Genomic DNA, 15,903 nt, shown 5'->3' with positions numbered 1-15,903 from the left:
CCATGGTTTTCCTATGATTATTACTGGAAATGGCTTCTTCCATATGATTTATCCTTCCAATCCACGTTTGGGTGCTGATTCAGACTGGAAAGGTTCTAGCCCCATCTTCTCCAAAGAACTTCCTCTGAAGACCCAAATGTGAGATTGGATCCATTTATCAGTGACAACTCTGAAGCTAGGCAAAATCCCAGAGCAAGAAATCAAAGTCTCTCTCCTAGCTCTCTCAAATAGGGAGAATTTCTATATGATGTCACCAAGAGTTGGTTAACTTCGTATCACAGCTAAAGACACAAGTCTCTGTTAAGGCCAGTTCAGTTTCTTCTCTTTTCTGGCCATGGAGTTCATCCTCTCCCCATAGCCACGATCAGGGTCCTCTGACATAGCTATCCTTGGCACAATCCATCCTCACTTCTGCAGGAGCCACTCAGGATATCAGTAGTATTGTTTTAGCTTACCATAGACCACATGATTCACCAAAACTTCCTCCAAACTTCCTGGAGTTTTCATGCCATGAATTAGCTCTAACTAGAACTAATTAGCTCTAACTAGAGCTCTCTTATGGAGCTCCCCTCGTGAGGACTCTTGAGGCTTCCATTTGCCTCCCACCCTCCTTCTCCTCCCCACATGGTAGATAAAAGGGATTGGGATCAGATGGGGGAGTGGGGGGCTGGGGGGGGGGAAGCAGCTAGGTGTATCTTTAGGCAGGTACTGAATAAAACCAGAAAAGGGTTGGATTAACTTCTGGGAATCCAAAAGCACACTCTGTGGTTTGACTGAAATGCAAAGAGGGTCACCTCCTTGACCCCAAGGCACTGACACTGACCTCTAGCACCTGAAGCACACACACTGCTCCTGTTTTGAATTATGTCCCTATTTCTGAAGTATCACGCAATATAACCCTGAAATGGAAATTTTCTCCTGACTAATTTCTCTCTAATTTCATAAGCTTATATATATGGTATGATCAACTTGTGGCATCCCTCCATCTTTTTTTTACTTTGCATTTTGCAGAATTTCAGACAGGAATAGTATAATGAACCACAATATGCCCATCATCCAGCTTCAACAATTATTAAGTCATGGGCAATCTTGTTTTACCTGTACTTCTATCTGTTTCTCTTTGTCCTAGATTATTTTGAAACAAATTCTACATATTTTATAATTTCATTTGTGAAGATTTCAGTATCTAAAAATAGAAGGACTTAAGCAATGTAATTATATCTATTACATCTAAAATAACTTACTACTAATAAATTATTATTATTATTATTATTAATAGTTCCTTAACATTAAATATGCAATCAGTGTCCAAATTTCTCCCATTGCCTCATATATATTTTTAGAAGTGGCTTATTGGAGTCAGGATCCAAACAAGATCCACACATAGCATACAGTTGATATGGTTCTAGTCTCTTACTTTAATTCCATAGGTTCCCAATTCACTTTTTCTTTTTTCTCATGCAGTCTATTTGTTGACAAACTAGTTATTGTCCTACTGAGATTCTCAATATTAGATTTTGCTGACTGCCTCCCTATAGTATCTCTTAACATGTTTCTCTGTCTCCTAAATGTCATGCAAATTGGTTGTTAGATATAGAGGCCTAATAACATTCAGGTTCAATTTTTCTTTATTTAAAAAAATTTTTTTAGACAGAGAGGGCACACATACAAGTGGGAGGGACAGGGAGAGAGAGGATCCCATGCAGGCTCCACACTCAGCACAGGCCCTCATGGGGCTTGATCTCACAACCATGAGATCATGACCTGAGCCAAAATCAAGAGTCAGGTGCTCAACCAAATGAACCACCCATGCGCCCCAGGTTCAATTTTTTAGTAGATATACTAGGTGCTGTGTTTTTCCATCAGGAGGCATATAGTGTCTGATTCTCTTTTTAGCAGGTTAACTGGACAATAATTAGAACACTCAAATAACACAGGTATGTTATTCACAGGCACAGGTCTACCACTGGGCATTGGGCAATAAACTGTGGATTAGGTCACAGTTTGAATCTGACCCTGCCACCAATGCCCTTCTCTCTACTGGCACTTCCTTCCAGGGATCCCTTTATATACAGTTGAATTCTGAACTAGCTGAACACTGAGCCTCTGATCATTCTCCTTGACAGCTAGTTTTTTTACTCAGCCTCAACAAACTTCTCCCAGCACATATGTCTCACCATTGGCACTGCCAGAAAATTTGCATGCTTCCAAGTAACTTTATAAGAGAAATCTTCAGCACTCAGAAGAATGACTAGAATGTAGAGGGGAAGGAATTAGTTCATTAATTTCAAACGAGCAGGCTAAACTTTTGATGTAAAGATATACAGATATTTTTAAAAAATCGAACACTAAAATGTTCTAAGATGGCCTTCTCATTGTGAGGAGATTATAAGTATCAAATAAGATTATAAATTCAGCTAGAATTTTCTAAAATATTTGTCTGGGGATACTGCTCTCTGGATATCCTCTGAGATGAAGAGCTTCCATGGCCACATAATTTGGAAAACTCTGCAGATCTCATCCTGCGAAGGACCATGATCATAGTAAAAACTCTGAAAAGTCCTGTATAGCTTTATTTAAACCAGAATTTCCTTTTCTTTGTTGAAGAGTTTTCATAATACTTTTTTGGAAACTAATAAAGCTGATATTCTGGGTAAAGTGAGGCACGGAAGAAAGGGGATACTGGGGGTGAGAGCCTGCACTCTGGAATTTCTTTGATCTATTTGAGTCTGGGGATCCTGAGGAGACTGAAGTGGTAAGACGTACTTGTAATGGGCTTCTACAGAAAACTTGTGTTCTAGGGGTATTTCTTGGCCTAAAGTCATCAAGTATTTAAATAAACTTTTGGCTTCCACTTGAGAGGACTTACTTGCATCCTGCATACATCAGGGGGCATGGAAGCATGAGCCAATGTCTCTTGGGCCCCAATTCAGTACTCATCAGTTAGCAGCAAAGCAAATTTGCTAAGGTGATTCAAGTGAATGAGAGTGACAAATTATATGGAAAGTGGGCATTAGCCACTGGGGAATAGGCCAGATGTGATGGAAGGAGGGGGCTGTGGGAATCACTTGTTGTCTGAGTAGTGCAGTCAGCAGTGGTTGCATGACTGGCAAAACATGGGATGCTCAGTTGTCGGGGTCACTAAAGCCTCAAGAAGAGGCAGTGGTGGGGAGGTAAACATGCAAGTAATGGAAGACTGGGGTTGGAAGAGCTGACTCTAGTGAACTTGGCCTATGAGGAAGATGGTCAGAAGCCCAGAGTTGGAGGGGTATTGAAAACTTAGGCTCTCTCTGTTTGGGTACTGACTTCCAAGAATGTGATAGTGAGGAGATGCAGAAGCAGGAAGCTGTAGGTATGGTGATATGTGGAAATGATCAAGTGGTGGGTCCTGGGGCTAGGAAGTTGTATGCAGTTTGAAGCAGACCCTTAGTCCTCTGCTGAGAGAGCAGCTAGTGTCCAGGTCCTGGGAAGAGACAGTTCATGGTAAATGAGGGATCCCCCTAATCAGACTGAGAGTCAAGATAGGCTTTTGGGAACCTAAGGAAGAGGCCATATGGTGTGTGTGTGTGTGTGTGTGTGTGTGTGTGTGTGTGTGTAAGAGAGAGAGAGAGAGAGAGAGAGAGAGAAGTTGCAGGAGGGTCCAAAGAGGAAGGGTAAAGTCAGTAAGCCCTTAGGAGCCTCTGATTTACCCCCATGTATAGTTACCCCAAGCTGAGGACTAGGTACTAATTCTAAACTACTAGTGGGAAATGTAGCTCCAAGGAAACCCAAGATTTGATTCACAGAAATAGGCTAATCTGTGCCTACAGGCTACCAGTCTCGCTGCCTACCATTAAGCAATGCTGGGGCAGGCTAGGACTGACACAGTGCTGCATATAGTTCTCAGCACCTTTAATGAACATCTATAATGTGCCAGACATAATTCTGGGCACTGGGGGCACACTAAGGCTCTGTCCCTGACATCAAAGCTCTTCCAGACAAGACCCAGTGCGGCACAGAGTATAGGCCCTAGGGAGAAAGAGAACTGCACTTCAAATCTGGTCACTGGCTACGCAGTTCAATCAGTGCCCTCAGTTTTCCTGGCCACAAAATGAAGATTAAAACAGTCCCTACTCAAAGAGTACTGTGAATAAAGGAATTAATGGGGATGCATGGATGACTCAGTTGGTTAAGCATCCTACTCTTTTTTTAAAAAAAATTTTTTTGGGGCGCCTGGGTGGCTCAGTCGGTTAAACGGCCGACTTCGGCTCAGGTCATGATCTCACGGTCCGTGGGTTCGAGCCCCGTGTCAGGCTCTGTGCTGAAAGCTCAGAGCCTGGAGCCTGTTTCAGATTCTGTGTCTCCCTCTCTCTGACCCTCCCCCGTTCATGCTCTGTCTCTCTCTGTCTCAAAAATAAATGTTAAAAAAAAAAAAAAAATTTAAAAAAAAAAAATTTTTTTTTTTTACATTTATTTATTTTTGAGACAGAGAGAGAGCATGAACAGGGGAGGGTCAGAGAAAGAGGGAGACACAGAATCTGAAACAGGCTCCAGGCTCTGAGCTGTCAGCACAGAGCCTGACGCGGGGCTCGAACCAACGGGCCGCGAGATCATGACCTGAGCCGAAGTCAGACGCTTAACTGACTGAGCCACCCAGGCGCCCCAAGCATCCTACTCTTGATTTTGGCTCAGGTCATGATCTCATGGTTTGAGGGATCGAGCCCTGTGTCGGGCTGTTAGCATAGAACCTGCTTGGGATTCTCTCTCTCCCTCTCTATCTGCCCCTCCCTCACTTGTGCTCTCTCTTTTTCTCAAAATAAACAAATAAATTAAAAAAAAAAAGATAGGAATTAATAGCTAGTCAGCATTTGGCATTTCCTGAAGGCATTACTTTTTTAATGGTGATGATATTGGTTTTCTTAGCTTAAGGTCATCCTGAATAAAAACTTCAGTCAACCATACAACAAATACACATTTATCAAACACTCTAGCAAGACCCAGGTATCTAAAATTTGCCCCTTCACTCAAAGAACTTATAACCTATTTGAGGAAATATGAAATAAATTTGGAAGAAGATACCCACAGTACCAGTTTTAAATATCCACCAGGATAGAGATTTTTGCAGTGTGGGCAACTCTATTTCTAGTACCCTGGCACATAGTAAGTGCAATAAATATTTGTTGAATAAACAAATGAATGAAAGTTTGAAACAATGAAACAAATTGGTATATGGCTGCCAAATGAATAGAAAACCACATATATGCCTATGGCTACCAACTGGCTACCAGCACTGGATTCCACTTAGAGACGGCCAGGAATCTGACTGGTACAAGTATCTGGTCAGCTAGGCATGGTACCTTTTTGTGCCCTGGTCAGTGGAGGTCAGTAGGAGGCTGGGGCACAGGCAGGGAAGTAAAAATCAAACATGATGGTGAGGAGGAACAGGAACATGGCTTTAAAAGACCAAAGTCTTTGGACATTTAGAAAACTTGTTCAGCCAAGCTGCTGAAATTGCACAAGGAAGCAAAAAAGCAACACCAACTAAAATCGAGAGAAAACCACTTCTCCCTGGGGCAGGGAGCAGGTATCAGCCGCTGGCCTGGGCCAGTAAGGCCTCTGGGCTTTTACTCTGAGCTGACTCAGGGACTGCCTGAAACCTGGATTGTAATGAGAGCCACCCTTTGGGGAAGTAAGCCACCTGCTCACTGTGAAACAGCGAATACCACAATTTCAGAGCAGAAACAAAAGCAGCAGGTCTGTTGCCACTGCTTCTGGAGGACACAATTTCCCCCAAAAGAGTCCATATTAGAAGAAGAAAAAAGAGTTATGTTGCTACTCTCCCTTTGTGTGTGGAGTCCCTTCATCTACCTTTTCCTCCTCCGTTCCTTTATTCCTTCAACCAACATTTCTTGACCATATGCTTTGTGCTAGACACAATTCTAGGTACTGGAGATACAGCTAGGAACAGTATAGAGGAAACCCCTGAATTCCTGGACTTTCCAGACTAACAGCTAAGGACATAAAGCATTGGATAGAATGGGAGCTGAATGGGGCACCTAGGTGGCTCAGCCGGTTCAGCATCTGACTTTGGCTCAGGTCATGGTCTCACGGTTCATGAGTGTGAGCCCCACATCAGGCTCACTACTGTCAGTGCATAGCTTGCTTCGGATTCTGTCTCCCTCTCTCTGCCCCTCCTCAGCTGGCACTCTTTCAAAAATAAATAAACATTAAAAAAAAAAAAAAAAAAAAAAAAGAACAGGAGCTAAATGACACAACCAAACCAGCCAGGGAAGATATGGAGAAACTGCATTTGAGGCCAAGGCAGTAACCAGTGAAGAAGCCTCAAGGTGGCTTCAAGCATGGGCAGTGGGGGAGGAGCAGCCTTTTGAGGGGCAGAAGAACTGATGTCAGAGAGGTAGGGGTCACCAATCGAAATCCTTTTCCCTCCAGAGCATAGTAAAATCTCTGCTCTGAGCTCCTAATGGTACTAATCATGCACTGCTTCATGCCTAGGACAGTGGTCCCAGCTTTTTTGGTCATACACTCCTATCAGAAAAAAAAAGCACTGGTATATACTCATAAATAAATATATGTATTTATATTTTGTACACTACAAACACCCCAAGACAGAACTAAAAAAATGGGATAAAATAAATATTAGCAAAATTTCTAATCTTCTCACATACTCTAACGTACTATCTTGTGTGCTGTTTAGGAAACATAACCCTGGTTTACTACTCAGGGTTAGTTTTTTGATGTGTGTTGGGTCTTATCTCCACAACTGGATTGTGAATTCCACTAGGCTAAAGGCTGTCTTATCCCTGATGGTGCCTGGCACAGGGCTGAACAGAAGGAAATAGTAATTACTGGTGGACACATAGATAAGACATAGGTACCACGGTAGAGGGTCTTCACTGGGAGGCAACTTTGCTGTTGCCTGGATAAGAGATTCCTTTTATTAGTCAGGGTTCAACCAGGGAAGCAGAGCCACTGTGCAGATTATGGAAGAAGGAATTTATAAGGATGAAGACTTACACAATAAGGGAATGAGCTAAGAATGTAAGGGTCCAAAAAGGGTTGTTGAAGGATCAAAGAATAGCCACTAAGCAGCCCTGGCTTGGGCGAATGAGTCAGAGCTTGCAGGGTGGTCTGGAAGGCACGCATGTCCAGCTGCTGGACTAACACTGGGTGGCGAGGCTGGTGCTTCTTTGTGGCTACCATCTCTCTGAGTTTGCATGAAGCATCTGATAGTGGGCCCTGTTGGTCAGCAGAGCTGGCAGTCGGGAGGGAGGAGCAGGTACACAATGGAAAAGTTCAAGACCAAACTGGAATCCACTTGTGCCTCTGCATCCATCTTTCATGGTCTCTAACCTACCATGATGTTCAGAGCATGGTGGCTTCACTTCTGCTTCCCAAAGCTCATGTAACTTCCTTTTGCCTACGTCAAATCCAGAACTACACAGGGAAGGGCATTCTGAAAAACATTGCTTCTGGCCTAAATTTACCATACAACAGTCCAGCACATCCCTCAGATTGATTCCCTTTGTTCTGCGTCTACATTCATGAAAAGAAATATCATGAATACTGATTTATCTTCTCAAATACCTCATGTCTAGTAAGGGAAAGGCCCTGGATGGTGAATGCAAATATTCCAGTCACTGGAAAAACAAAGCATCCCCTGAAAATTAACACTTTAAAATATGTGTCTGTTACTGTAAAAGTGAATCTCAAACTACAATGAAATCACCAAATTTACTACCCAGTAAGGCCCTGTGCTCAGGGCAAAAGAGAAAACGAACTCCTTTGAAATTACTCTTCTCTTTGTGTTCTGGCTCACTCTATGGGACAAGCACTGAAGAACAGGAAAACAAAGCAAAAATGAGCAGAAAGGAGGGGTGGCTAGTGTACATCCTGAACAGGTCATTTTATTTACCTAAACAAGCACCCATACTGCATTTAATTATATGCCAAGCACAGATCCAAGTGCTTACAAAGAATCAACTATCCAATCCTCATACCAATTCTATAAGATTGGTTCTATTATTAACATTCTTTTTTTTCCCCCAACCTGTTTATTAACCTTCTTTTTAACAGATTAAAAGGCATAGAGAAGTTAAGTAGTTGCCCAAGGTCACACAGCTAGGATTCTCATCATGACTAATGGTAGCTTTATGTATAAAAGATTAAAAAAATTATTCGTTAAGTTCACTTTCATTATCATTTGTAAAAACTACTCACAACATGTAGTATTAGTTGTCATTTAAAGAGTGGTGTCCTTAGGGACCAAACAAGGTCCTTTATGGTTATAGTCTCATTCAATGCTCACTACTGCCCTGTGAGGCAGGTTTTATGATTCTACTTTGCAGATGGAAAAATGGAAGTGATTTGTGCCAGAGCCCACAGCTAGTTGACAGGAGATCTAGGACTCAAAACTGACTCCAAAGATCATGCTTAACCCAGATGCTAAGAGGAGGCTAAGATCCACTATTGAGAAGACTCAATGCAGAGTCCAAACCATGCAAGTCGGTCTGGCTCATGCCAATGAGAAACTAAATCAGACTGTCAAGTGAGAATTCTCAAGCAGTGTGTGGTGTGATGGGGGCTGAAGAATCACCTAGGGCACTGTGATGAGCCCATACTTTCTGGAGATAAATGATCACTTCTGGGGCCCGGGACAGGAACCCCAACATCATTGTCATCTTTCTCGTGGCCCCATTATTAGTCTATGGCTTCTTTGTTTCTGCCTTCTACTGGGTTTTCTCTTTCCTGGATCTTTGAGGGGCAGGGGACAGAGGTGCAAGACTTTGCCTTTCCCTTCCTTTTTCTAAACATATAAAACCTTTTGCAGAGTTTTCCCCCCTTAGTAACTATGCAGTATACTATAAAGTTACAAGAACTTTCTAAATACCTTGCACTTCTGGTCTTTAATGGAATATAAGTGGACCTCAACTTCATCATTCCTTTGTCTTTTGCTGGTTTGAGTCTTTCAAGGACTCAGAATCCCCCAACTGCTACCCCCTCCAGAAGAGAGCCCCATTCCTCATTTTTTATATTTTTTTTCCTGCAAATTTCAGAATGAACATTTTTTTCACGGTTTCCTCTTTTTTTAAATTTTGTGTTTCTTTGGAGAGTTTCCATTTTAAAAATTAAATATGGTCTAGGACAAAAAAGGAATGTTTACCCTTGAATCTGTTCTATATATTTTATGTAATAATTTCCAGTCATTGATCTTTTACTTCTAAAATAATAGTCCTCCTATTTTTCTACTCCTACAGGTGTAAGCTCCTTCTACTTCCCCCCTCCCCCATCAACATCTGTCAGTTTTGATTTCTGGCCAACCCTGAGACCTACAGTAACTGCCAGTTTACCTGGTAGGATCATACCTTCAGTACGGAAACATTGTGGAGGTTTCTGCCATGCGTGTTCTGGCTAAAATGCCTATGGATTTGTTTTTTTTTTGGTAGGAAAGAATTCATTTTGCATTAAAAAATGTGGAGTTATGTGTGTGTATAAATAATTCATATAGGTTATTCACTAGGAATATACTCATTCTGATTAGTATCTATCTACAATTTACCTAATTTATTTTTCCAGCCATTCACTTGGGGTCATTTATTACCTATTATTGCCTAGGCACCGTGCTAGACATTAGGGTTATAGAATAAATAATACTGTCCTTTATGCACAAAATTTCTAGTTCTATTCCTGAAACCTTTCTTGGTGACTTACCTGACTTTGAGATGTCACTGGTAGATCTCAGCTGCCCCACCATAAACTGAGTGGCTTGTATTAAGTGCTCTTAGAATTCGAAAGTCTCTAACATTAAAGAACACTGGAAATTTTAATACAGTCATTAAGTTGCTCAATACCTCTGAGCATAGTGTTTAGTCTCTACATCTCACCTTCTCCTCTATAAAATAAATGGGAGGACAGGGGTGCCTAGGTGGCTCAGTCAGCTGAGTGCCTGACTCTAGCTCAAGTCATGATCTCATGGTTCGTGAGTTCGAGCCCCACGTCCAACTTGCTGAGGACAGCACAGAGCCCACTTCAGATCCTCTATCTCCCTCTCTTTGCCCCTCCCCCACCCACACTTTCTCAAAAATAAACATTAAAAAAACCCTTTAAAATAAATGGGAGGTACTAGAGCAGGATTGAAAGTTCCCAGGAACTTTGTGGACAGGCTTCTCTAGGAAAAAAGGGTTCTGTGTTCAAAAAGTTCTAGGAAGTGCTGGAGTCAATATGTCTTTTTTTACCTTAGGACTTCTCAGAAATTTTACTATACCAATTTTCTTCATGCCTCTATAAGCAGGAGACAGTAGATGTATTTCCCAAACTTACTTGACAATGAAATCTTTTTCCCCAATAGCATCTTTGTAGTACTTATAAATTGTCCTTCAGAAAAAATTTGGGAAATGTCCTACTAAACACATTGTATACCTCCTAAGGCCCTTTATTACAGCAATATTCTCTACCCTGGATCGATTTCATGTTGTAAATATCTGCTAGTTTATGTTCTTATGTGCTATGTGCATACTGCTACATTTCCTTTTTCTCTTCAAGTTGTGCTTTTGATTCTCTTGGTGCACAGACTATAATCTCTCCGAGTGTGAATATGTGGCCTGCAAAATCATGCACCTTATTAACACTCTGGTCAATAGTGTCCAGAACAAGTGCACAGTATGCTTTGTGGGAGAAAAGTCCAAAGAGTATCACAGAGAAGTCTCCTTGTGGGGGAAGGGGCAAGATAAATGAACATGAGAAATAATAGTATTAGTAGGGCAGATTTCCATAAAAATTAAAAAAATATATTTGACATTTTGATGATGAAAGAACATAGTCTTTCCTGTCACAGGACTACTGTTCCTGACCAAGATATTAGGACTCAGAGTAACAGAGCTGAGTGGCTCCATGCAAAAGTCTGTGTTCAACATCTGTCATGCTGGAGATCATTAATGTTCAATTGCATCCTATTGTCTTCATGTTACTCAACTTCATTTTACTGTCATTGCTTCAGCTGGGGTTAATCAACTATTTATGGGAAGACTGGACTTGGGAGGCAAAGGTGGGGGAAGAAAGTTATAGTAAAAAGACTCCTAATTTGTGAGTTTGTTGAAAATTTAATTAAACAAAAATATCTGAGAATAATGCTAACATAATCCATGTTTTAAAAGGAGAGAGAACATACTTGGTATTCCTGAAGAATCCAGAAATGATCTTGGCTTGTATCTATTTGGAGCTGGTTTCTTTGCCACTTTACTCTTCCTTAAGAGCTAGAAAAAAGCTGTGATGGGAAAATCAAGTTAATGGTTCTCTGTATAAATCAGATCATTATCAGTAGTGGAAATCATGCTTCATTATTGTTCCTGAGGACAGCTGATACAACTGAAACATCCAAGTAGTATGAAATATTTATAGCTTTATGAGGTAGGGGAAAAAAATCTTCCATTAGGAATTGTTTTTTAACATCTCACAAATTACTTGGATGTTTCCATTTTGCACATATATGTGCATTATGATTAGTTTTATTACACTTAAATATCAAATTAAATAATTATCTTCTCAATATATGTCCCCAAATATTTATGAACCTCTTTCAGGGGAAATGGTGTATAAATTCTGAGTTAATTTGCTTAAGTATCCAAACTCATGCAATCCAATTATATAATTAGAATGTTATTTTTTGATATACCATTAATATCTTTTGATATGTTATAATAAATTATTCTGCACAAAACAGCCAAATTATTTGCACACTAAAATTCCAAGTCTGCAATATTCGGGCCTGCTAATTTGTCACAACTTACTTAATAGCTAAAATTAAAATGTCAATATATTAGATCAGCATTAACCAAAACTGTCATACATCTTGACAAAGCTAAATCTTCTTATATTAAACTTCTAATAGATCTCATAATTCCAAGACCAACATGTTCACGCAAATGATTTCTAATAATTTTAAAACCTCGGTTAAGTTTTTGATATGTAAGTTGCTGTTAATATGGGAAAAGATGGACCAAATTCTTCCCCACCCCCACCCTGTTATGCTTTTGGGGACAGCCAGGCCACTCCAGATGGTGTGTTACTGTTGGACATAGCTTTGGAGAAACTTCAACAGACGAAGGCTGTAATGTCAGGATTTTGCTGTGCGTCGTCCCCCTTCCCCCCTGCAGTTCCCAGGGTAGGAAGGTGCTGAGATGGAAGCCGAGGGACGCCCGCCCACCTGCCACCACCTGTTCCCTCCCTCAGCCCTCTGCTATAAATTCTCCTCCTTCAAAGATTCACCCAGCACTCTCCGACAGCTACTGAGGAAAACCGCTTCTTCCCTATCTGAGCATCTGGAAAGATTTCGTCTTCCTGAAAAAGAAGCCTCAGGCTTTCCCAGAGGACTTGAAAGGCCTTCCCTAAACCAGCCACACCAAATTCCGCAGCAAGAAGGTTCCCTTCTCTTTTCCAACTTCACGTTGGGAAAATGACTTTCTCTTCAGCATCTCAGTTTCCCCTAAATTTGGGCCAGTGAAAAGACATCAATCTGGTTATCCAGTAGGACAGAAGCGGGGTCCCGTACTCCCCACTGTTAACTCTAATTCCAAGCGAGTTGCTTTGTGTATGACTTACTTGCTCAGAAGAGCCACGTTGGGGAGCCGCTCAATAGACGAGCCCGCGCACACGTCCTAAGCGGGCGAGTGAGCTCAGCGCCTCCCTCCTTCGGGACGGGGATGAAGTCCTGCAAGCCCAGCAACCCAGCGGCGGCACCGCGCGCCGCGCCCCCGTGCGCAGGCGGCGCCGAGTGCGCGGGTACGTGCGCCGGGGCCGGGCGGCTGGAGAGCGCGGCGCGCAGGCGCCTGGCGGCCAACGCGCGTGAGCGCCGTCGAATGCAGGGACTCAACACGGCCTTCGACCGCCTGCGCCGGGTGGTGCCCCAGTGGGGCCAGGATAAAAAGCTGTCCAAGTATGAGACCTTGCAGATGGCGCTGAGCTACATCATGGCGCTGACCCGCATCCTGGCCGAGGCCGAGCGATTCGGCTCCGAGCGGGACTGGGTCAGTCTCCACTGTGAGCACTTTGGCCGCGACCACTACCTTCCGTTCGCGGGCGCGAAGCTGCCGGGTGAGGGTGAGCCCTACGGCCAGAGGCTCTTCGGCTTCCAGCCGGAGCCCTTCCAGATGGCCAGTTAGGGCGCGCGGCCCTGCCAGGGTGAGACGCACAGCGATCGAGCACCGGGCCTATCGGAATCGTAGCCCTTTCCCCAGTAGGTGGCCTAGGATGCGTTCTTAGAATCAAATAGAAAACTTTCAGATTACTTTTATTCGCATCACTAGTCTTATGGACACGATTTTATTGCCTTTCTGTTTTCCTCCTCAATCAGTATTTTGTAGGTTTCATTATTGGATCTTAAGAATGGTTTTGATTGCTGTGAAAATAATGTTCTCTCCCCTTTTTTGGACTAGTTTAAGGGAAAACAGTCTTAAGAAAAAATAGGATTAGGCTATACTGCAGTTTTAGTCCTCAGAGAAATAATCGCTTTCTTAAACTTAGTAAGTTTGACCTGTTCGGGTGAAGTTACAATATCCATTACTTGTGTATGCTTAAAAGAGCTTCCTTCCCGTCGTGTAAATGCATTTATGCTTAGTGCATTGTGTGTGTATGCATGAAGTAGTCATACTTTTTTTTTTTTTTTTGTAGAGTACATGGGCGTGAGTGCTCTGTATTTTTTAAATGTATACATTATTAAAATATAGATTTTGTAATATATAAATAAAAATGTGGGTTTGTTTTTCATGCCAAATGCCCTGCTAGTTTCCTGATGCCAATAAAGGCCTATTGGGGCTGATCGTATTGAGTGCTTTCCTGAGTAAAGATGTGGAATGTTTAAATCTAATTGCACTGATTGCCAAATGTGCCCTTTTGTAATACTTAGTTAAAAAAAAGACAAGTTGATGAGAGTACAAGTAATTAATTTGAAAGCTTTCTCTGTGAGTTTATATATATATAAAACTAGCACTGAGGAATAAAAAAAATGTTGCTTTTGTAAGTGATTCCCTTTTAATCAGTACAAGTTGAGCATAAAGGACATCACTACTAAGGCTAATCAAGATTGGGGCAAAATAATATGCATAATATTGGTTTGAATTACTTTTATAAATTTGCTTAACCATTGGATGAATAAATCAAACCCTTAATGTAAAGAATGACTTGGTCAGCAGCACTACATGCATTTGGGAGAAATTAGAAATAATAATTAAAAAAAGCAGGACTCTTAAGTTATGTGTGCATTTGGCATTTGTCACAAGACAACAGAAAAAGCAGTGACATCCCCCAAACTTATTATGGATTCCAACGCCTAACATCAGATGCAGCCACCTGTTTGCAGTTTATCTATAGAAATTCAACGTAGAATTTTTTATTGTCTTAGTTATCCCTAATTATCAAAATCCATTTGGTTTGTAATGAATGAAGATATCTTCCGCAGGGCATAAACTTAAACTTACAAAATTGCAAGTGTGTCTCTAGAAAGCTCTGAGAAACCAGTGCTGAATTTCCCTTTCCTTCTGATATCTGTTAATAAGAAACTGAGGAGGGTTCAGGACTTTGCTTCCTCACTGCAAATTAGAGAGTAAAATGTTTAGCCTCTTCAACAGCTCTTAGAAGACACTGTAGTTGAGCAGAGTACACAGCTCTAGAAGAGATGATGCCAGGACCCCTTTCTAGCCTTACACCACACTGCAGTCTGCATTTGAACCAACAGCAAGGCTCTGGGTATCTGTCTTCCTCACAGACTCAAAATTATTTATTTAGACTCAAAAAAGCTTCATTAATAACTCCAGTAAAGTTTGTAGAGTTTGAGAATATATAAAATCAGTGCTAAAACGTTTTAATCAGGAAAGTTCTCAAAAATGTATTAAGATGGAGTCCTGTTTCAGGTAGGGTTCATAGCCCACTCTCTAAACTGTAAATACCTTGTCAAAGAGAACTGTGGTTTTCATTTTATCTCTTTCAGTATAGAAGTTTTAGAATAAACTCTCAATAAATATTTCTTTTTGGTTATTAACAATAGTAGCTTCTTAATGAAATTGAACAATTAATTAAAAAGATGGGATTCTAATCCCATGCCTCTTCTTCCACATCCCCATTCTCCAATAAGAGTGGGAATCTGTCTGTTAAATATTTTGCCTATAACTGGCTGTTCTGTGTTTTTGAAATCTCTGGAAGCAATTTAGCTCTTACCAAATCCCTAGGCTTTCCCCCACCCCCCAACTTAATGTACTATTTTTTTCCTGGAAGACATTTGAGGGAGAGGTAAATGGGTCTCAGTGATTCAAATCCGGTCTTTGGTAAAACTCCTAAAACTGTATGTTGGGAAATCCATCATGGTTTATCAATTAGGAGCTTGGGTAGCAGAAGTGTAAAATCTTTTGAAGATTCATATATTATTATACATAATCGATTTTAGATTACCAAGCCACTTAATAGTTGCTATAGTATTCCATACTGTCCACCTTTGAAAAATCTGTGTTGTTTCTAGTTTGACAACAAGGCATATCAAATTCAAAAGGATTCTTTTACCTGGGCTCCCTTAAAAAATATTATCAAGCACCTACTCATTCAGAGTATAGCTGAATGCTGCAACAGTGTGGTACCAATAACATATGCCATAAGAACTCTTAAGGGGGGGCATTAAATAATAAAATAAGACTCACCTGAGCAGGCTTTCAGTTTGATTAGTTATTATCTAGGTTCTTCCTAGGTGTTAGCTGGAGGTTGAATCCCCAAACCCTGGGGTCAGAAGTCTTGAAGAACCATATACAAATGAACAGGGCTATCAAGATAGGAAAGGCCATCCAAACCAGTGGTTCACTATCCTGTCTGCTCATTAGAATCACACCTAGGAGTCTCGAAAAAAATACCAAGTCGGGGCTCCCAGCT

General features: G+C 41.3%; 1 protein-coding gene across 1 annotated transcript; it reads left to right on the top strand.

Annotated features, from left to right (window-relative positions):
- The first annotated feature begins 12,057 nt into the window (after positions 1-12,057).
- On the top strand, positions 12,058-13,279 carry ATOH7 (atonal bHLH transcription factor 7). Its single transcript, XM_058696501.1, has one exon. It carries the CDS (start codon positions 12,696-12,698, stop codon positions 13,152-13,154), a length of 459 nt encoding a protein of 152 aa, XP_058552484.1. The 5' UTR covers positions 12,058-12,695; the 3' UTR covers positions 13,155-13,279.
- The last annotated feature ends 2,624 nt before the right edge of the window (positions 13,280-15,903 follow it).

Source organism: Neofelis nebulosa, chromosome 13, assembly GCF_028018385.1.
Source record: "Neofelis nebulosa isolate mNeoNeb1 chromosome 13, mNeoNeb1.pri, whole genome shotgun sequence".
NCBI lineage: Eukaryota > Metazoa > Chordata > Mammalia > Carnivora > Felidae > Neofelis > Neofelis nebulosa.
This window is presented reverse-complemented; position numbering and strand designations above follow the sequence as displayed.

Bases quoted from the DNA above. Each gene is read 5' to 3' on its own strand.
- ATOH7 (XM_058696501.1), top strand. From the start codon at position 12,696: ATGAAGTCCTGCAAGCCCAGCAACCCAGCGGCGGCACCGCGCGCCGCG.